The 23,515-nt window shown below is 39.9% G+C and overlaps 1 protein-coding gene across 2 annotated transcripts in view; it reads right to left on the bottom strand.

Annotated features, from left to right (window-relative positions):
- The window catches only part of LOC133581345 (sodium channel protein type 5 subunit alpha-like), a 166,119-nt gene that overhangs the window by 95,083 nt on the left and 47,521 nt on the right, over positions 1–23,515 (bottom strand). The window contains exons 4-5 of one of the 2 annotated variants that reach the window (XM_061935348.1): positions 9,442–9,531; positions 5,041–5,169 (exon numbers count right to left, since the gene is read on the bottom strand). In XM_061935348.1, coding sequence (XP_061791332.1) covers positions 5,041–5,169; positions 9,442–9,531 — 219 coding nt within the window. Of the gene's footprint in view, positions 1–5,040; positions 5,170–9,441; positions 9,803–23,515 lie in introns of those variants that run through there. The other variant, XM_061935335.1, reaches the window with a different exon arrangement.

Here is a 23,515-nt window from a genome sequence, read left to right on the forward strand (position 1 = left end):
AGTGTCCGCCCTGAGATCGGTAGGTTCGTGAGTTCAAACCCCGGCTGAGTCATACCAAAAGACTATTAAAATGGGACCCATGTGCAAAGTTAACCTGCGATGAAGTGGCGACTTGTTCAGGCTGTACCCCGCTTTCCGCCCGAATGCAGCTGAGATAGGCTCCAGCAACCCCCGCAACCGCAGCCGGTGTTCAGGCAAGACACGCATCCTTGTAGGATTCATGCATCTCTTGTACGTGGCTAAGACTCAGTGGTCTAGTGGCTAGAATGTCCGCCCTGAGATCGGTAGGTTCGTAAGTTCAAACCCCGGCTGAGTCATACCAAAGACTATAAAAATGGGACCCATGTGCAAAGTTAACCTGTGATGAAGTGGCGACTTGTCCAGGGTGTACCCCGCCTTCCGCCCGAATGCAGCTGAGATAGGCTCCAGCAACCCCCGCAACCGCAGCCGGTGTTCAGGCAAGACACGCATCCTTCTAGGATTCATGCATCTCTTGTACGTGGCTAAGACTCAGTGGTCTAGTGGCTAGAATGTCCGCCCTGAGATCGGTAGGTTCGTAAGTTCAAACCCCGGCTGAGTCATACCAAAGACTATAAAAATGGGACCCATGTGCAAAGTTAACCTGTGATGAAGTGGCGACTTGTCCAGGGTGTACCCCGCCTTCCGCCCGAATGCAGCTGAGATAGGCTCCAGCAACCCCCGCAACCGCAGCCGGTGTTCAGGCAAGACACGCACCCTTCTAGGATTCATGCATCTCTTGCACGTGGCTTATACTCAGTGGCCTAGTGGTTAGAGTGTCCACCCTGAGATCGGCCGGTTCGTGCGTTCAAACCCCGGCTGAGTCATACCAAAAGACTATAAAAATGGGACCCATGTGCAAAGTTAACCTGCGATGAGGTGGCGACTTGTCCAGGGTGTACCCCGCTTTCCGCCCGAATGCAGCTGAGATAGGCTCCAGCAACCCCCGCGACCGCAGCCGGTGTTCAGGCAAGACACGCACCTTTCTAGGATTCATGCATCTCTTGCACGTAGCTAAGACTCAGTGGTCTAGTGGCTAGAATGTCCGCCCTGAGATCGGCCGGTTCGTGAGTTCAAACCCCGGCTGAGTCATACCAAAAGCCTATAAAAATGGGACCCATGTGCAAAGTTAACCTGCGATGAGGTGGCGACTTGTCCAGGTTGTATCCCGCCTTCCGCCCGAATGCAGCTGAGATAGGCTCCAGCAACCCCCGCAACCGCAGCCGGTGTTCAGGCAAGACACGCACCCTTCTAGGATTCATGCATCTCTTGCACGTGGCTTATACTCAGTGGCCTAGTGGTTAGAGTGTCCGCCCTGAGATCGGCCGGTTCGTGCGTTCAAACCCCGGCTGAGTCATACCAAAAGACTATTCAAATGGGAGCCATGTGCAAAGTTAACCTGCGATGAGGTGGCGACTTGTCCAGGGTGTAGCCCGCCTTCCGCCCGAATGCAGCTGAGATAGGCTCCAGCAACCCCCGCAACAGCAGCCGGTGTTCAGGCAAGACACGCACCCTTCTAGGATTCATGCATCTCTTGCACGTGGCTAAGACTCAGTGGCCTTGTGGCTAGAGTGTCCGCCCTGAGATCGGCCGGTTCGTGAGTTCAAACCCCGGCTGAGTCATACCAAAGACTATAAAAATGGGACCCATGTGCAAAGTTAACCTGCGATGAAGTGGCGACTTGTCCAGGGTGTACCCCGCCCTCCGCCCGAATGCAGCTGAGATAGGCTCCAGCAACCCCCGCAACCGCAGCCAGTGTTCAGGCAAGACACGCACCCTTCTAGGATTCATGCATCTCTTGCACGTGGCTTGTACTCAGTGACCTAGTGGTTAGAGTGTCCGCCCTGAGATCGGCCGGTCCGTGAGTTCAAACCCCGGCTGAGTCATACCAAAGACTATAAAAATGGGACCCATGTGCAAAGTTAACCTGCGATGAAGTGGCGACTTGTCCAGGGTGTACACCGCCTTCCGCCCGAATGCAGCTGAGATAGGCTCCAGCAACCCCCGCAACTTCAGCCGGTGTTCAGGCAAGACACGCAACCTTCTAGGATTCATGCATCTCTTGCACGTGGCTTATACTCAGTGGTCTAGTGGCTAGAATGTCCGCCCTGAGATCGGTAGGTTCGTGAGTTCAAACCCCGGCTGAGTCATACCAAAAGACTATTAAAATGGGACCCATGTGCAAAGTTAACCTGTGATGAAGTGGCGACTTGTTCAGGGTGTACACCGCCTTCCGCCCGAATGCAGCTGAGATAGGCTCCAGCAACCCCGAAAGGGACAAGCGGTAGAAAATGGAAATAGGTGCAAAGTTAACTAGCTCCCCCGTGGAGTTACGTAGACACAGCTGCTTGGCTTGATGCCAAATCCCAAATCAGGTGGGGCGGTACAGCTTGGTCGGTAGAGTGGCCGTGCCAGCAACTTCAGGGTTCCGGGTTCGATCCCCGCTTTTGCCATCCTAGTCACTAGGGATGATGTTTGATAAGAAATGATCGAGTTCGAGCCCATTATCGAATCCTCTTATCGAACCGATTCCTTATCGATTCTCTTATCGAATCCAGATAGGTTGTTGTATAACAAAAACTCACTTTTATTTTATAGGAAAAAAATAAAATAAATAAATAAATATTGACTGTTACCCCCCTAAAAAAATAAAATAAATATATATTGGCTGTTGTTACCCAAAGTATATTAAGTGGGATTTTTCAGAAAATATACATCCATCCATCCATCCATCCATCCATCTTCTTCCGCTTAGCCGAGGTCGGGTCGCGGGGGCAGCAGCCTAAGCAGGGAAGCCCAGACTTCCCTCTCCCCAGCCACTTCGTCCAGCTCTTCCCGGGGGATCCCGAGGCGTTCCCAGGCCAGCCGGGAGACATAGTCTTCCCAACGTGTCCTGGGTCTTCCCCGTGGCCTCCTACCGGTCGGACGTGCCCTAAACACCTCCCGAGGGAGGCGATCGGGTGGCATCCTGACCAGATGCCCGAACCACCTCATCTGGCTCCTCTCGATGTGGATCACGGGTACAAGCGGCCAAATTGAGTTTCCTCCGCCGGGTGGCAGGGCTCTCCCTTAGAGATAGGGTGAGAAGCTCTGTCATCCGCGGGGAGCTCAAAGTAAAGCCGCTGCTCCTCCACATCGAGAGGAGCCAGATGAGAGAAAAAAAAAAGAAAAAAGAAAATATACAGTAACACAAAAACAACCTGTCTCTGTGATCACTATAAGTGAATAGCCATGCCTTGAGGCGGTTTTTCCGGTCCATTATTTTTGCTACTTGTATGACATCATAGGAAATGACGTAGCTCAGTCCTTAGACTGAGCTACGTCATTTCCTGTGATGTTCAACAGCAATGCAAAGTGTGGGATGCAGTGGTGTAAAGCACGTCGCCACTGGAGTCTAGAGCAGTGGAGACGCCTTCTCTGGAGTGATGAATCACGCGTTTCCATCTGGCAATCTGATGAACCAGTCTGGGTTTTGGAGGTTGCCAGGAGAACGCCACATTTCGGACTGCATTGTGCCGAGTGTGAAATTTGGTGGAGGAGGAATTATGGTGTGGGGTTGTTTTTCAGGACTTGGGCTTGTGCTAGAATAATTATGTGTACATTATCACACAACTTTAGTATGCTTAAAGTCCGTTGCTATAGTTATTAGCTATTGTGCTCAAGCTGTACTTTTTCTATCTGTGCAAGGACAAAACTTCTTGTCTGAGGGGTGGCCTCAGACGCAGATGTTATCTTTGTTTTAGCCCGCTAACAGCCAAGGACTTCAAGGACCTCAACGAAGATAAGACGACAGAACGCAGACGAAGCAGAGACAAGGTGAAATCACACGGCCCCAGCACATTCCGGCACGTATTGTGCGTACTGGAGCTGCTTTGCATGATATGTGTGACCACTCCTTTTAGAGGCGGCTTCAGTGATGTAGACTGGGGAATAAATAGAGGAACACGGGAGCTGTACCTTAGAGCAGTGGTCCCCAACCATTTTGTAGCTGCGGACCGGTCAACGCTTGAAAATGTGTCCCGCGGACCAGGGCGGGGGGTGATTTTTTTTTTTTTTTTTTTTTTTTTTTTTAATAAAGAAATACAATCATGTGTGCTTACGGACTGTATCCCTGCAGACTGTATTGATGTACATTGATATATGGTGTATATATTCTGTTTTTATGTAGATTTAATTAAAAAAAACATTTATTTTAATTTTTTTAATTTTTTTTTTAATTTTTTTTTTTTTTTTCTTGTGCGGCCCGGTACCAATCGGCCGTGGCCCGGTGGTTGGGGACCACTGCCTTAGAGCGTAGGGTGAGACTGTGACTAAGTGTGCAGCTCCATGCGTTCTCCCCATGAGCTAAATTGAACTGTGTCTCTGCATGATTCCTTGCTTCTTGTCTGTTTAATACATGTCATCAGTGCTTGAACCTGACAGCTTGGTCTCTTAGTTCCAGTGAAAGGAACTTTGAATGCTCCAGGATACCAAAACATTTTTGGGCAATTCCATGGGATGGCACTTCAAGTTCATAATGTGAGTAAAGGCAGGTGGCCAAATAGTTTTTGGCAATATAGTGTAGCTTGGATCACTTCTCGTAGGAAAAGAGGCTTCTAATTGGGACTTCAGAATGCAAAAGTGATAGTCCTATCCTGGAGAAGAGACTACCTGTCGCTCAACGCCAACATTTGAGTTATGACTCAAAGCAGTTGTTTTCCAGACACTTACACACGAACATCTCCTTTTATGGTCAGGATGCGCTCTCCTGACTTAGCACACACACACCCAGAGATAGAAAGGAGGATTATAAAAACTGATGGTTTGGCTTCTCCAGGTTAGGAGTCCTTCATTTTTTGACCTAGGCTCCTCCAGGTACTGCAGACCTGATTTAATGACACTCGCTTGTAATAAAGCAACGTTTACAAATCACCTTCTAAGAGGAGTCTTTGACGTGAGTGCAACCTTTGGGCATGTAAACACCAGACTTGGAACGGTAGCGGTCATCTAATAGCGGAGTCATAAAATGATGTCGTTACTCACGCCATGACGATGACGCTGAAGTCCAGCCAGTTCCACGGGTCCCTCAAAAAGGTGAACGGAACTGTGCAGAATCCTCGGGCAAATATCTTTATCACTGACTCAAAAGTGTAAATGGCAGTGAAAGTGTATCTGAACGGGAAATAGAAAAAAAAAAGTTTGGTTAAATCAAAAACAAAAACAATTTATAATGAATGACTGTGTGAATGTTTTATATATATATATATATATATATATATATATATATATATATATATATATATATATATATATATATATATATATATATATATATATATATATATATATATATATGTATGTGTGGGAAAAAAAAAAATCACAAGACTATTTCATCTCTACAGGCCTGTTTCATGAGGGGGGTACCCTCAATCGTCAGGAGATTTTAATGGGAGCATTCGCATACCATGGTTTATATAGGGCACAGAGTGGGTGGGTACAGGCTGGCCTAGGGGCGTGGTGATTGGTTCATGTGTTACCTAGGAGGTGTTTCCGTCTATGGCGGCATGTTGTTACAATTTCGCTGCGCTTGTTGAGGGATGACAGGTCTGGACGGTAGATAATAAACAGTTTCTCTTTCAAGCATAGGTTGCATCTTTTATTACCACTATTGTAAGGTGTGCTGGATGCAAGAATTTGCCATGTTATTGAATATTCAACATTATTGTCTTTGAGGTCCCAAATGTGTTTGCTGAGTTCTGTGGTATTTCGCAGGTTTTTGTTCCTGAAAGAAGCCTTGTGGTTGTTCCATCTGGTTTTGAATTCACCCTCGGTTAATCCTACATATGTGTCGGATGTGTTAATGTCCTTGCGTATTACCTTAGATTGGTAGACAACTGATGTTTGTAAGCATCCCCCGTTGAGGGGGCAATCAGGTTTCTTTCGACAGTTACATGCTTTGTTGGTTTTGGAGTCGTTCTGACTGGGGGTCGACGGCTCATTTGCAATTGTTTTGTTGTGGTTTGAGATGATTTGTCGTATATTGTTCATGCAGCTGTAGCTCAATTTGATGTTGTTCTTGTTGAATACTTTTCTTAGGTTGTTGTCTTTGGGAAAGTGTTTGTCAATCAGGTTGAGACAACAACCTAAGAAAAGTATTCAACAAGAACAACATCAAATTGAGCTACAGCTGCATGAACAATATACGACAAATCATCTCGATTTTTTTTCCCCACACATACATATATTGCGCTCTACTACGGTATCGAGCACTATTTTTTGGATAACCTTATTAAGACATATATATATATATATATATATATATATATATATATATATATATATATATATATATACACATACATACATATACTGTATATACATATTTCCAAACATATATGTATACATACATATATACATACAGTCGTGGTCAAAAGTCTACATACACTTGTAAAGAACATAATGTCATGGCTGTCTTGAATTTACAATCATTTCTACAACTCTTATTTTTTTGTGATAGAGTGATTGTAGCACATACTTGTTGGTCACAAAAAACATTCATGAAGAACTTTCCACCAGAAGGTCTTATCTTTGCCCATGTGGTGTCAGATGAAACAAAAATTGAGCTGTTTGGCCACAATACCCAGCAATATGTTTGGAGGAGGAAAGGCGAGGCCTTTAATCCCAGGAACACCATAACTACCGTCGAGCATGGTGGTGGTAGTGTTATGCTCTGGGCCTGTTTTGCTGCCAATGGAACTGGTGCTTTACAGAGAGTAAATGGGACAATGAAAAAAGGAGGATTACCTCCAAATTCTTCAGGACAAGCTAAAATCATCAGGTTGGGTCTTGGGCGCAGTTGGGTGTTGCAACAGGACAATGACCCCAAACACACGTCAAAAGTGGTAAAGGAATGGCCTAGAATTAAGGATTTAGAATGGCCTTCCCAAAGTTCTGACTTAAACGTGTGGACAATGCTGAAGAAACAAGTCCATGTCAGAAAACCAACACATTTAGTTGAACTGCACCAATTTTTGAGTACAATGATTTGCAAATCCTTTTCAACTTATATTCAATTGAATAGACTGCAAAGACAAGATATTTAATGTTCCAACTGAGAAACTTCATTTATTTTTTGCAAATAATCATTAACTTAGAATTTAATGGCAGCAACACATTGCAAAAAAAGTTGTCACAGGGACATGTTCACCACTGTGTTACATGGCCTTTCCTTTTAACAACACTCAGTAAACGTTTGGGAACTGAGGAGACACATTTTTGAAGCTTTTCAGGTGGAATTCTTTCCTATTCTTGCTTGATGTACAGCTTAAGTTGTTCAACAGTCCGGGGTCTCCGTTGTGCTATTTTAGGCTTCATAATGCGCCACACATTTTCAATGGGAGACAGGTCTGGACTACAGGCAGGCCAGTCTAGTACCCGCACTCTTTTACTACAAAGCCACGCTGTTGTAACACGTGGCTTGGCATTGTCTTGCTGAAATAAGCAGGGGCGTCCATGATAACGTTGCTCGGATGGCAACACGTGTCGCTCCAAAACCGGTATGTACCTTTCAGCATTAATGGTGCCTTCACAGATGTGTAAGTTACCCATGTCTTGGGCACTAATGCACCCCCATACCATCACAGATGCTGGCTTTTCAACTTTGCGCCTAGAACAATCCGGATGGTTCTTTTCCTCTTTGTTCCGGAGGTCACGACGTCCACAGTTTCCTAAAACAATTTGAAATGTGGTGTCGTCAGACCACAGAACACTTTTCCACTTTTCATCAGTCCATCTTAGAGCCGGCGGCGCTTCTGGGTGTTGTTGATAAATGGCTTTCGCTTTGCATTGTAGAGTTTAAACTTGCACTTACAGATGTGGCGACCAACTGTAGTTACTGACAGTGGTTTTCTGAAGTGTTCCTGAGCCCTTGTGGTGATATCCTTTACACACTGATGTCGCTTTTTAATGCAGTACCGCTTGAGGGATCAAAGATCCGTAATATTATCGCTTACGTGCAGTGATTTCTCCAGATTCTCTGATCCTTTTGATGATATTACGGACCGTGGATAGTGAAATCCCTAAATTCCTTGCAATAGCTGGTTGAGAAATGTTGTTCTTAAACTGTTGGACAATTTGCTCACGCATTTGTTGACAAAGTGGTGACCCTCGCCCCATCCTTGTTTGTGAATGACTGAGCATTTCATGGAAGCTGCTTTTATACCCAATCATGGCGCCCACCTGTTCCCAATTAGCATGTTCACCTGTGGGATGTTCCAAATACACTATATTGCCAAAAGTATTTGGCCACCTGCCTTGTCTCACATATGAACTTGAAGTGCCATCCCATTCCTAACCCATAGGGTTCAATATGATGTCGATCCACCTTTTGCAGCTATTACAGCTTCAACTCTCCTGGGAAGGCTGTCCACAAGGTTGTGGAGTGTGTTTATAGGAATTTTCCGCCATTCTTCCAAAAGTGCATTTGGTGAGGTCACACACTGATGTTGGTCGAGAAGGCCTGGCTCTCAGTCTCCGTTCTAATTCATCCCAAAGGTGTTTTATCGGGTTCAGGTCAGGACTCTGTGCAGGCCAGTCAAGTTCATCCACATAAGACTCTGTCATCCATGTCTTTATGGACCTTGCTTTGTGCACTGGTGCACAGTCATGTTGGAAGAGGAAGGGGCACCGCTCCAAACTGTTCCCACAAATTTGGGAGCATGGGAATTGTCCAAAATGTTTTGGTATCCTGGAGCATTCACAGTTCCTTTCACTGGAACTAAGGGGCCAAGTCCAACTCCTGAAAAACAACCCCACACCCCTCTCTGTCAGCTTACGTGGCCTACCACATGTTGGCTGAGTTGCTGTTGTTCCCAAACTCTTCAATTTTCTTATAATAGAGCCGACAGTTGACTTTGGAATATTTAGGAGCGAGGAAATTTCACAACTGGATTTGTTGCACAGGTGGCATCCTATGACAGTTCCACGCTGGAAATCACTGAAAGCGGCCCATTCTTTCACACATGTTTGTAGAAACAGTCTCCATGCCTAAGTGCTCAGGACACCTGATTCTCATCATTTGCATGGGTGACCAAATACTTTTGGCAATATAGTATAAGTGTTTGATGAGCGTTCCTCGACGTTCTCAGTCTTTTTTGCCACTTGTGCCAGCTTTTTGGAAACATGTCGCAGGCAATCAAATTCCAAATGAACTAATATTTGCACAAAATAACAACGTTTTGCAGTTTGAACGTTAAGTATCTTATCTTTGCAGTCTATTCAATTAAATATAAGGTGAAAATGACCGTTTTCCAACCAACAGCGAACACGGTGTGCGTCAAATACTCCCGGGGGTTTGATTCCCTGCCAGGCTCAAATGAGAACATTCAACACGGAGCTGCGTTGAAACGCCCTGTTTGGGTACAAGAGGACTTGGCGAGTACTTACTCCAGGTGCTTGGTCCACGGTGCTGGGTCTGACATGGCCATGAAGCAACAGTTGGTCAGGATGGTGAACATGATGAACAGGCTGAACAAGGTGGAGGAGGTTAAGGAAAGTCTGCATTCCAATAAATTCACAGTTAATGAGAAACATAACACATAAAATACAGTAAGTCTCACATTTACAGTATTGTAACCTACTTTTATGGGCTTGCCTCTTTGTGATGTTAAGTTCCTGTTAATCAGCCGTCATACAGTATATGCCTTGAGCTCTTATTTTGAAGGCACTGAAAGCGGAAGTGGTAGTGGAGCGAAAGCTTTTTTTGAAAAAAAGGAAATAAAGTTACCTCTAACAACCAAAAAGCTGTGAAAACGATGATGCCGTGTTCCAAATTTAAGTTATTTACTGAAATTGAGTGAGCCTATGGCTTTGCACTTTGTTTATTATATATATACATATATATATTTTTTGCATTCTATTTTAGTTACTTTGAATGTACAACCCCCTGGCGCTGTTTTGTACTGTTTTTGTACTGTTTTGTACGGTGTTTGTACTTATTTTGATTATTGTAGCTCGACCGTTTGTAAATGTTGTAATTTAGGAATAAAGGTTTAAAAAAAATAAAATAAAAAAAAAGGTAAACCGGAAACATTTTTTTTGCATTCTATTTTAGTTACTTTGAATGTACAACCCCCTGGCGCTGTTTTGTACTGTTTTTGTACTGTTTTGTACTGTTTTGTACTGTTTTGTACTGTTTTGTACGTATTTTGATTATTGTTTCTCGACTGTTTGTAAATGTTGTAATTTATGAATAAAGGTTTTAAAAAAAAAAAAAAAAAAAAAAAGGTAAACCGGAAACATTTTTTTTGCATTTGCTATTTTAGTTACTTTGAATGTACAACCCCCTGGCGCTGTTTTGTACTGTTTTGGATGGTTTTTGTACTTATTTTGATTATTGTTGCTTGACTGTTTGTCAATGTTGTAATTTATGAATAAAGGTTTAAAAAAAAAGAAGAAAAAAAGGTTAACCGGAAACATTTTTTTTGCATTCTATTTTAGTTACTTTGAATGTACAACGCCCCTGGCGCTGTTTTGTACTGTTTTTGCACTGTTTTGTACGGTTTTTGTACTTACTTTGATTGTTGTTTCTCGACTGTTTGTAAATGTTGTAATTTATAAATAAAGGTTTAAAAAAAATTTTTTTTTTAAAAAGGTAAACCGGAAAAAAAATGTTTGCATTCTATTTTAGTTACTTTGAATTTACAACTCCCTGGTGTTGTTTTGTACTGTTTTTGTACTGTTTTGTAGGGTTTTTGTACTTACTTTGATTATTGTTGCTCGACTGTTTGTAAATGTTGTAATTTATGAGATAGGCTCCAGCGCCCCCCGCGACCCCGAAGGGAATAAGCGGTAGAAAATGGATGGATGGATGGGGTTTTAAAAAAATAAAAATAAAATTAAAAAAAGGTATCCCGGAAAAAAAATGTTTGCATTCTATTATAGTTACTTTGAATTTACAACCCTCTGGCGCTGTTTTGTATTGTTTTTGTACTGTTTTTGTACTGTTTTGTACGGTTTTTGTACTTATTTTGATTATTGTTGCTCGACTGTTTGTAAATGTTGTAATTTATGAATAAAGGTTTAAAAAAAAATTACATTAAATTTTAAAAAAAAGGTATCCCGGAAAAAAAATAATTGTATTCTATTTTAGTTACTTTGAATTTACAACCCCATTGCGCTGTTTTGTACTGTTTTTGTACTGTTTTGTAGGGTTTTTGTACTTACTTTGATTATTGTTGCTCGACTGTTTGTAAATGTTGTAATTTATAACTAAAGGTTTAAAAAAAAAAAAAAAAAAAAAAAAAAAAAGGTAAACCGGAAACATTTTATTTGCATTCTATTTTAGTTACTTTGAATGTACAACCCCCTGCCGCTGTTTTGTACTGTTTTTGTACTGTTTTGTACGGTTTTTGTACTTACTTTGATTATTGTTGCTCAACTGTTTGTAAATGTTGTAATTTATGAATAAAAGTTTAAAAAAAAAAAATACAATAAAAAAAAGGTATCCCGGAAATATTTTTTTTGCATTCTATTTTAGTTACTTTGAATTTACAACCCCCTGGCGCTGTTTTGTACTGTTTTTGTACTGTTTTGTACTGTTTTTGTACTTATTTTGATTATTGTTTCTCGACTGGGTAAAGGGTAAACTGGAAAATTACTGAGATTGAGTGAGAAAAACGCTTTGTACTTTGTTTATTATATATATACATATATATATATATATATATATATATATATATATATATATATATATATATATATATATATATGTATATATATAATAAACAAAGTACAAAGCGTTTTTCTCACTCAATCTCAGTAATTTTCCAGTTTATATATATATATATATATATATATATATATATATATATATATATATATATATATATATGTATATGCATATATATATATGTATATGTATATACATGTATATATATATATATATATATATATATATATATATATATATATATATATATATATATATATATATATACTGTATATATATTGCATTCTATTTTAGTTACTTTGAATTTACAACCCCCTGGCGCTGTTTTGTACTGTTTTTGTACTGTTTTTTTTTACTGTTTTTGTACTTATTTTGATTATCGTTGCTCGACTGTTTTTAAATGTTGTAATTCATGAATAAAGGTTAAAAAAAAAAAAAAAGAGTAAACCGGAAATTTACTGAGATTGAGTGAGAAAAACGCTTTGTACTTTGTTTATTGTAACTTAGATATTGGGTTTCACTATGTAAAGCGCTTTGAGTCACTAGAGAAAAGCGCTATATAAATATAATTCACTTCACTACTTCACTTCACTTTATTACAAAACAGTACAAAAACAGTACAAAACAGCGCCAGGGGGTTGTAAATTCAAAGTAACTAAAATAGAATGCATAATATATATATATATATATATATATATATATATATATATATATATATATATATATATATATAATAAACAAAGTACAAAGCGTTTTTCTCACTCAATCTCAGTAAATTTCCGGTTTACTCTCTTTTTTTTTTAAACCTTTATTCATAAATTACAACATTTAAAAACAGTCGAGCAACGATAAGCAAAATAAGTACAAAAACAGTACAAAACAGCGCCAGGGTGTTGTAAATTCAAAGTAACTAAAATACAATGCATTATATATATATATATATATATATATATATATATATATATATATATATATATATATATATATATACATATATATACACATATATATATATATTATATATTATATATATATATATATATATATATATATATATATATATATATATATATATATATATATATAAGGGAATAAGCGGTAGAAAATGGATGGATGGATGGATGGATGGATATATATATATATATATATATTATGCATTCTATTTTAGTTACTTTGAATTTACAACCCCCAGGCGCTGTTTTGTACTGTTTTTGTACTGTTTTGTACGGTTTTTGTACTTTATTTTGATTATTGTTTCTCGACTGTTTGTAAATGTTGAATTTATAAATAAAGGTTTTAAAAAAAAAATTAATATAAAAAGGGTAAACCGGAAACTTACTGAGATTGAGTGAGCATACCGCTTTGCAGTTTGTTTATTATATATATATATATATATATATATATATATATATATATATATATATATATATATATATATATATATATATTGCATTCTATTTTAGTTACTTTGAATTTACAACACCGTGGCGCTGTTTTGTACTGTTTTTGTACTTACTTATTTTCAACTGTTTGTAAATGTTGAAATTTATAAATAAAGGTTAGAAACATTTTTTTAAAAAGACACTTAAATTAAATGTCAACGTATAACCAATAAATAATAGTTAATGAGAAAAAAAATAATAATTAAAAAATAAAAAGGAAATAAAGTGGTCCTCGTGTAAAACTAGAGCCTCCGTGTTTGTTTTTGCACTTATCCTGTTATTGTGTTGAAACGAGGACGTTTCTTTTTGTAGGAGGGGAGGTATGTCACCTATTTTTATGGGCTCGCCTCTTTGTGATGTTAAGTTCCTGTTATAAGCCGTTATACAGTATGTTGTTGTTTGCGGTTACCAGTAGGAAGAACCATGTCGAGCTGCATGAATAACTTGGCTTTAATAAAGACTTCAGGAGGACAGCAATTTTACATACGCACTGCATGAGAGAGTGGTAATAACTGATTCCCTGATGTGCACACCCTGGTGGTGTGTTCGAAAATTACAACAACAAAACAGTCATTTTACCAAATGATCTACATCCTTCCCTTTTAGTTAAGAGTCTTTCATAAAAAACAAAAGCAGATAAGTGAAATGAATATCTATATGTAACAGAGATTAAATCTCTTAACTGTGTAGGGTAAGTACAAACAATTCACTATCTGTATGAAATATCTAAACACATCACAGAACAGGTAGAAAAAATACTATCTCTCAAAATAAATCACATGTACATTTGTTTTTGTTTTTTTCTTACTGCACATATTTTGGATTGGGTCTACACACTCGACCTGCACCTGTTGTATAAGCTGTGTCAGTCTGCGTCATGAATCTGGGTCGAATTGGTGATGCACTTTCCGTTTGCCTAATCACTGTCTCTTCTCTCAGTGGTGTGGGAGGGACTAAGTCCACCACGGTATGTCTACCATCCTGAGAGTCTGCTTCGTCGTTCTGGAGAGGTGTTGGTGGTCGTTCTTGAACCGGGAGGATGTGGCGACGATTCCTTCTGTATCTTCTCCCATCGGATTGGATGATGTAGGAACGTGGCTCTTCGCACAACTTTTCCACTATTCCAAGTCGGTCATGTCCAGCAGGAGTTTGCATACGGATCACTTGCCCTTCTGCCAAGGGACTCAGTGGGCGACTTGACTTGTCGTAGTGACGTTTCACCGTAGTTCTCTTGTCGACTAGTCGAGCGTGTACTTGTCTTGAGTCTTTTGCTGTTGGCTGTAGTAGTCTGGTACACACTGGGATAGCTGCGCGCGTTTGTCTTGACATTAACCGTTCGGCAGGGGAACCAATGTCCGCATCTCGGGGAATGTTTCTGAGGTTAAGGAGGTTTAGGAAGACATCAGTTTTGTCCCGGTGGGATTTCTCCATCAGTTGCTTGGCACTCCTGACAGCTCTTTCCGCAAGTCCATTCGACTGGGGAAACTCTGGGCTGCTAGTGGTGTGGATGAAGTCCCACTCCTCAGCAAACTTCCTGAATTGTTCACACTTGTACTGTCTTGCATTGTCAGATAGCAGTGTGTGTGGTGTACCATGCACTGAAAAATGTCTTTTCAATTTGGAAATTACAGCTGTCGCTGTGATGTTTTGTAGAAGGTCAATTTCAAACCATCCAGAATAGGAATCCACTAGCACCTGGTAGTGTTGTCCACGCCATTCAAAAATGTCTGTAGCAACTGTGGACCAGGGAAGGTCTGGAACTGGATGGAGATGGAGCGGTTCTTTCTGTTGATGTGGTTTTGTGCTGTTGCACACTGTGCAAGAAAGTAGTTCTTCAGTGATGTCTCGTGACATTGATGGCCAAAAGATGATACCTCTTGCTCTGCGTTTGGTTGCTTCAATGCCTGGGTGACCTTTATGTACAATCTTAATGTACTCTTTTTGTAGTGACCGGGGAATAACTGCTTTCTGCCCTTTTATGACGATTCCATCTTCCACAGTGAGTTCGTCTCTGTAGGGGAAGAAAACTTCAATTGCAGGCTGCAGCTGAGTCTGTCTGGCAGGCCATCCACGCTGGATAACTGTATTGAGAGTCTGCAGTACTTCATCCTCCTCCGTGTGTTTCTTGAGCTCTTCCAGGCGGGCCGTAGAAATGTAGCTCACCGACATGACGTCGAAAGAATCACTATCAGATGGGCTCTCACTGTCTGTCGCATTAGGGGCTCTTGAAAGAGTGTCAGCTATGTACATGTGCTTTCCTTTTTTGTAGACTAAGCTTATGTCATAGCTTTGCCGGCGTAGCAGCATCCGCTGAAGACGGGCAGGGGCATTGTGAATTGGTTTCTTCAAGATAGTCACCAACGGTTGGTGGTCAGTTTCTACTATGGTGGGCTTGCCATACACATACTCTCTGAACTTGGTGCACGCAAACACAACAGCTAGAAGCTCCTTCTCAATTTGAGCGTATCGAGTTTCTGTTTCTGTAAGGGTGCGGGATGCAAAGGCTACTGGCCTTCCATTTTGCATGCAAGCAGCTCCTAGTCCAAAACATGACGCGTCACAGGTCAGCGTGACTGGCTCTTTGACATCGTAGTAAGCCAATACTGGTGGAAAGGAGAGACATGCTTTCAGGCGGTCGAAAGCATCTTGATGTTGCTGGAACCAGCACCATGCCGTCTCTTTGTGAGTCAGCTTCCTCAGTGGCGTTGCGATGTCACTGAGGCTTGGAATGTACTTGCCAAGATAGTTGACCATTCCCAGGAAACGTTGAAGTGAAGTGACATCTGTGGGGACTGGCATCTCCGTGATCGCAGCAGTTTTGGAGGGGTCAGCTTTCAATCCTTTACTTGTGAAGATATGACCAACGTAGCATACTTGGTCAAGTCGAAACTTGCATTTCTGCGGGTTGAGTTTGAGGTTTATTTCCTTCACACGTTCAAGCACTTTTTTAGGTTGGCGTCGTGCTCCGCCACATCACGACCTCCGATGATGATGTCATCGACAATGACTGAGCATGGATATCCAGCAAAGAGTTGATCCATTGTGCGCTGGAATACCTCGCTTGCAGAGTTAATACCGAAAGGCATGCGAAGGAATCTGTAACGTCCAAAAGGAGTACTGAATGTTGTCTTCATTGAGGACTTCTTGTCCAGGCGGATCTGCCAGAATGAATTTTTTGCGTCTAGCACCGAAAACACTGTTGCACCTGACATTTGTGCTGCTACCTCCTCCACACTTCTCATGGGGTGGTGGGGCCGTTTTAGTGCTTCATTTAAATCTTTGGGGTTGATGCATAATCTGATTTCTGATTTGCCTTTCTTGTGTGCAGCGACCATGGATGACACCCAATCTGTTGGTTCGGTGACTGAAGTAATAACGCCTATGCGTTCCATGCGTTCAAGTTCAGCTTTCACACAATCTTGCATCGCTACGGGGATGCGGTGGGCCGGCCTTACAACAGGCGGCACATTGGGGTCCACTGTCATTGTGTAAACACCTGGTAGTTCTCCGAGCTCTTCACTGAAGATATCTTGGTATTGTGTGAGGATCCGTGCGCTGAACTCTCCAGTGTTCTCTGTGGTGACATGGTGCACATTGGGACTCAACTCGACTAGCCCCATACGCAGGCATGCACGGAAGCCCAACAGCGATGTCACATTTTTATCCACTATGAAAAATGTCAGTAAGTGGCGCTGTGCCTTTAAAAAGCATGTCAGTGTAGCTTCACCTTGTGTCTCGATTTTGGTTCCTCCGTAAGCAACCAAATTTGTGCTTTTGTTTTGTTTGGCGAGTTTCACGCCGCTGTTTACTCTATTGAAAGTATTTAATGACATTACATTGCATTTAGCACCTGTATCCACTTTCATTTCAGTTGGCACGTCATTTATGCACACTGTGACAAATCCTTCATCTTGGTCTCTTTGTTGTGGATTTACAGTGTCAACGCAATTTTCAATTTCCAAGCCGTCCACACTTTGGCTGTGTTGATCCATTGTCACATCATGTACAGACTGTCCATAGCGCTTGTTTGTGGTAAACTTGGACTGGCTCTGTGGCTTTGACTTGCAGCATTTTTTGTAGTGATTTTGTTTCATGCAGTTGTGACATTGTTGTCCAAACGCTGGACACATTTCCTTTTTTGCTGTGTGACTCCCTCCACAATTGTTACACTTTGTGATAGTCTGGGCAATTTTCTGGAATTTGCCTTTAAATTGCTTGTATTGTGTGGGTTTAATCTCATCAATATTGGTAGCTTGTGTAGCCAATGTTTTGATATTTTCCTCTGTCATTTCGTGAATACGGCAGATTGAGATTGCCTTGGCAAGAGTCAGTTCACTGTCCCTCAGTAATGTCTTTCTCAGAGAGTCGTTTGTGATGCCACACACAATTTTGTCACATATGAGTTCATCAGTTAGATCTCCAAATTGACATGTTTTGGCTTTAATCTTCAAATCACTGATGAATGATTCCATGCTCTCCCCATGCTTTTGAATTCTCGAATGGAACTTGTGCCTTTCCAATGTTTTGTTCGTTCGCGGATTGCACATTTCTCTGAACTTCCTCTTCAGGCACTCGGGATCTTCCCGCGACTCCGCAGGAGTGAGAATAGCACCGCCCGCGCCGGCGGCACGCACCTCTGGCACGTACGCAAACGAGCGCTCCCTCTCGATCGCTTCTGGACCAGCGAGGTTTAATAGGATGTATGCGCGGGTCTTCGCGGGCTTGTCCGAGTGAGCAGCAGCAATGAAAATGTCATATTCTTGCTCAAAAATGCGCCAGTTCTCCGCGACATTGTCGTTGAAGACGACTGGGTCTGGACGACGAAACCCGTCCGCCATTATGGATCGGCGTGTCCACCGCACGGCAGGAAAAAAAATCTCCGGTGGCAAATTTTAGTACAAAAAGTACTCACAGGCGATAAGTTTGTCCACTACTCTGACACCATGTTGTTGTTTGCGGTTACCAGTAGGAAGAACCATGTCGAGCTGCATGAATAACTTGGCTTTAATAAAGACTTCAGGAGGACAGCAATTTTACATACGCACTGCATGAGAGAGTGGTAATAACTGATTCCCTGATGTGCACACCCTGGTGGTGTGTTCGAAAATTACAACAACAAAACAGTCATTTTACCAAATGATCTACACAGTATATGCCTTGAGCTCTTATTTTGAAGGCGCTAAGAGCGGAAGTGGTGACACATTGTAGTAGAGCGAAGGTTTTTTTGAAAGAAAGGAAATAAAGTGGTCCTTGTGTAAAACTGGAGCCTCCGTGTTTGTTTTTGCACTTATCCTGTTATTGTGTTGAAATGAGGACGTTTCTTTTTGTAGGAGGGGAGGTATGCCTCTTTGTGATGTTAAGTTCCTGTTATAAGCCGTTATACAGTATATGCCTTGAGCTCTTATTTTGAAGGCGTTGTAGTGGCGCGAAGGTTTTTTGAAAGAAAGGAAATGAAGTGGAGCCTCCGTGTTTGTTATTTTGTAGTTTTATACAGTATAGGCGACATATATAAACCCTCGGTTACAGTATCAACCTCTTAAGGTAATTATATCATTTTGCTCATATATAAAACCATAAAAAAACAGTTACAATGTCGGCTTTTTATGGATTTTGTTACTTGTCGCCATTTTAGAAGTATGCTAGCTGTTCCCCTGTTAGCACAAAAAGTGTTAGCATGCCAACAATAGCATGCAAACATTTTTTATGGATAAATGATATCATTTTGCTCGTATATCAAACCATAAAAAAACAGTTACAATGGTACCTTTTTATGGATTTTGTTACTTGTCGCCATTTTAGAAGTATGTTAGCTGTTCCCCTGTTAGCATGCTAAATGTTAGCATGCCAACAATAGCATGCAAACATTTTTTTATGGATAAATGATATTATTTTGCTCGTATATCAAACCATAAAAACAGTTGCAATGACACCTTTTTATGGATTTTGTTTCTTGACGCCATCTTGGAAGTTTGCTAGCTGTTCCCCTGTTAGCATAATAAATGTTAGCATGCCAACATTAGCATGCAAACATTTTTTTAATGGATAAATGATATCATTTTGCTCTTATATCAAACCATAAAAAACAGTTACAACGATACCTTTTTATGGATTTTGTTACTTGTCGCCATTTTAGAAGTATGCTAGCTGTTCCCCTGTTAGCATATAAAGTGTTAGCATGCCAACAATAGCATGCAAAAAAAATGTATGGATAAATGATATCGTTTTGCTCGTATATCTAACCATAAAAAACAGTTACAATGACACATTTTTATGGATTTTGTTTCTTGATGCCATCTTGGAAGTATGCTAGCTGTTCCCCTGTTAGCATACTAAATGTTAGCATGCCAACTTTAGCATGCAAACGTTTTTTTAATGGATAAATTACATCGTTTTGCTCGTATATCAAACCATAAAAAAACAGTTACAATGGTACCTTTTTATGGATTTTGTTACTTGTCGCCATTTTAGAAGTATGCTAGCTGTTCCCCTGTTAGCATGCTAAATGTTAGCATGCCAACATTAGAATGCAAACGTTTTTTAATGGATAAATGATATCATTTTGCTCGTATATCAAACCATAAAAAACAGTTGCAATGACACCTTTTTATGGATTTTGTTTCTTGACGCCATCTTGGAAGTATGCTAGCTGTTCCCCTGTTAGCATAATAAATGTTAGCATGCCAACAATAGCATGCAAACGTTTTTTTAATGGATAAATGACATCGTTTTGCTCGTATATCAAACCATAAAAAAACAGTTACAATGGTACCTTTTTATAGATTTTGTTACTTGTCGCTATTTTAGAACTATGTTAGCTGTTCCCCTGTTAGCATGCTAAATGTTAGCATGCCAACAATAGCATGCAAACATTTTTGTATGGATAAATGATATCATTTTGCTCGTATATCAAACCATAAAAACAGTTGCAATGACACCTTTTTATGGATTTTGTTTCTTGACGCCATCTTGGAAGTATGCTAGCTGTTCCCCTGTTAGCACAATAAATGTTAGCATGCCAACAATAGCATGCAAAAGTTTTTTTTAAATGGATAAATGACATCGTTTTGCTCGTATATCAAACCATAAAAAACAGTTACAATGACATCTTTTTATGGCTTTTGTTTCTTGACACCATCTTGGAAGTATGTTAGCTGTTCCCCTGTTAGCATAATAAATGTTAGCATGCCAACAATAGCATGCAAATGTTTTTTTAATGGATAAATGACATCGTTTTGCTCGTATATCAAACCATAAAAAAACAGTTACAATGGTACCTTTTTATGGATTTTGTTACTTGTCGCCATTTTAGAAGTATGTTAGCTGTTCCCCTGTTAGCATGCTAAATGTTAGCATGCCAACAATAGCATTCAAACGTTTTTTAATGGATAAATGATATCATTTTGCTCTTATATAAAACCATAAAAAACAGTTTCAATTATACTTTTTTATGGATGTTGTTACTTGACGCCATTTTGGAAGTATGCTAGCTGTTCTCCTGTTAGCATGCTAAATGTTAGCATGCCAACAATAGCATGCAAACTTTTTTTAATGGATTGATGATATAATTTTGCTCTTATATCAAACCATAAAAAAACAGTTACAATATTGGCTTTTTATGGATTTTGTTACTTGTCGCCATTTTAGAAGTATGCTAGCTGTTCCCCTGTTTATATATATATATATATATATATATATATATATATATATCTTTGAGCACTATTGCTAAAAGAACATAAAACAGTGACTTACAATGTCTGCTCTCACTGGGATGCCGACTAATGGGATGTTTGTATCTTTCAGCACAAGACTTGTAAATTCAGAATAATCCTCACTCCTCGGATATTAAATACTTTAAAGTATTAAGTTGGTAGCTCGGTTTGGTGCCACAACCTTGGACTGAAATGCATGATATATAAACTAGCATTTACCTTGTCTTTCTCACAAAATGACAGTTTTGGTATTTTAATTTAGGAATTTTTTTTTGCATAATAAGGAAGCGTCCACTTGGGTAAGTGCTATTTCCTGCCTGATAAATAATAGGCAGCTGTCATGTGATGTAAAAGGTGGCTCTTATTTCATATCTGAGATTAAAAGAGGGATCTCAGAGGGGGATTTAGTCGGTGATGCCAGAGGACTATCACAAAGCTGTATCAAAAATAGGACTAAGGACAAGACCGTCAGGAAGAGTCACAGAAAAAAATTGTAAATATTAAAAATTGGCTTATGCAGCGTTATAACATGGGAGGCGTGGCTTGTTGACATTGTAAAATGATGGAATCACCAGTCTGGGAGGATGTTCAATTTCGTAGAAAAAAGCAGATAACATGACACTAATTTGTACTAATTTCAAATGGCAACTTCCTGGCTTTAGGAAACAGTAAAATAAATCAAGAAAATAAATTGTGGTCGTCAATAACAGTCTAATTTTTACATCAAGCAGAGTGAAAGTGGAATCACTCAATATATACACACACACACACACACACACACATATATATATATATATATATATATATATATATATATATATATATATATATATATATATATATATATATATATATATATATATATATATATATGTCTTAATAAGGTTATCCAAAAAATAGTGCTCGATACCGTAGTAGAGCGCAATATATGTATGTGTGGGAAAAAAATCACAAGACTATTTCATCTCTACAGGCCTGTTTCATGAGGGGGGGTACCCTCAATCATCAGGAGATTTTAATGGGAGCATTCGCATACCATGGTTTATATAGGGCACAGAGTGGGTGGGTACAGGCTGGCCTAGGGGCGTGGTGATTGGCTCATGTGCTACCTAGGAGGTGTTTCCGTCTATGGCGGCATGTTGTTACAATTTCGCTGCGCTTGTTGAGGGATGACAGGTCTGGACGGTAAATAATAAACAGTTTCTCTTTCAAGCATAGGTTGCATCTTTTATTACCACTATTGTAAGGTGTGCTGGATGCAAGAATTTGCCATGTTATTGAATATTCAACATTATTGTCTTTGAGGTCCCAAATGTGTTTGCTGAGTTCTGTGGTATTTCGCAGGTTTTTGTTCCTGAAAGAAGCCTTGTGATTGTTCCATCTGGTTTTGAATTCACCCTCGGTTAATCCTACATATGTGTCGGATGTGTTAATGTCCTTGCGTATTACCTTAGATTGGTAGACAACTGATGTTTGTAAGCACCCCCCGTTGAGGGGGCAGTCAGGTTTCTTTCGACAGTTACATGCTTTGTTGGTTTTGGAGTCGCTCTGTCTGGGGGTCGACGGCTCATTTGCAATTGTTTTGTTGTGGTTTGAGATGATTTGTCGTATATTGTTCATGCAGCTGTAGCTCAATTTAATGTTGTTCTTGTTGAATACTTTTCTTAGGGTGTTGTCTTTGGGAAAAATCTGATTGACAAACACTTTCCCAAAGACAACACCCTAAGAAAAGTATTCAACAAGAACAACATTAAATTGAGCTACAGCTGCATGAACAATATACGACAAATCATCTCAAACCACAACAAAACAATTGCAAATGAGCCGTCGACCCCCATCCCTCAACAAGCGCAGCGAAATTGTAACAACATGCCGCCATAGACGGAAACACCTCCTAGGTAACACATGAGCCAATCACCACGCCCCCAGGCCAGCCTGTACCCACCCACTCTGTGCCCTATATAAACCATGGTATGCGAATGCTCCCATTAAAATCTCCTGATGATTGAGGGTACCCCCCCTCATGAAACAGGCCTGTAGAGATGAAATAGTCTTGTGATTTTTTTCCCACACATACATATATATATATATATATATATATATATATATATATATGTATATTTTATTATGTATATATTTTTTTATTATTATTTTTTAATCTGTCCTTTCTAATCCATTTTCTACCGCTTGTTACTCTCCTAGCCGCTCAGGCAAATCCTATTGTCTAAAAATGCATATACTGTATATACATTTATTAATTTTCTTTACTGTTTTTGCTTGCATTTTTTAATAAACTTTAGACCTAAACAAGATGATCAAGCAGGTTTTTTTTTTTTTTTAGCTTGGCACTTCCCGCGGGCCGGATTTTGGATGCTGGCGACATTCAATTGTAATTATTTTTTTCAGCATTATATATATATATTGATTTTTTTGTTTGGTTTATATTTTTTTTTAGCTTGGGACTTCCCGCGGACCAGATTTTGGACGCTGGATCCCTAGTTTAGGGACCCCTGACCTAAACCCCCTGGCGACATTCAATTGTAATTATTTATATATATATATATATATATATATATATATATATATATATATATAAATGTATATATATATATATTTTTTTTTTATTTTTTTTTTATTTT

The sequence above is a fragment of the Nerophis lumbriciformis genome, linkage group LG03 (assembly GCF_033978685.3).
Source record: "Nerophis lumbriciformis linkage group LG03, RoL_Nlum_v2.1, whole genome shotgun sequence".
Classification (NCBI taxonomy): domain Eukaryota; kingdom Metazoa; phylum Chordata; class Actinopteri; order Syngnathiformes; family Syngnathidae; genus Nerophis; species Nerophis lumbriciformis.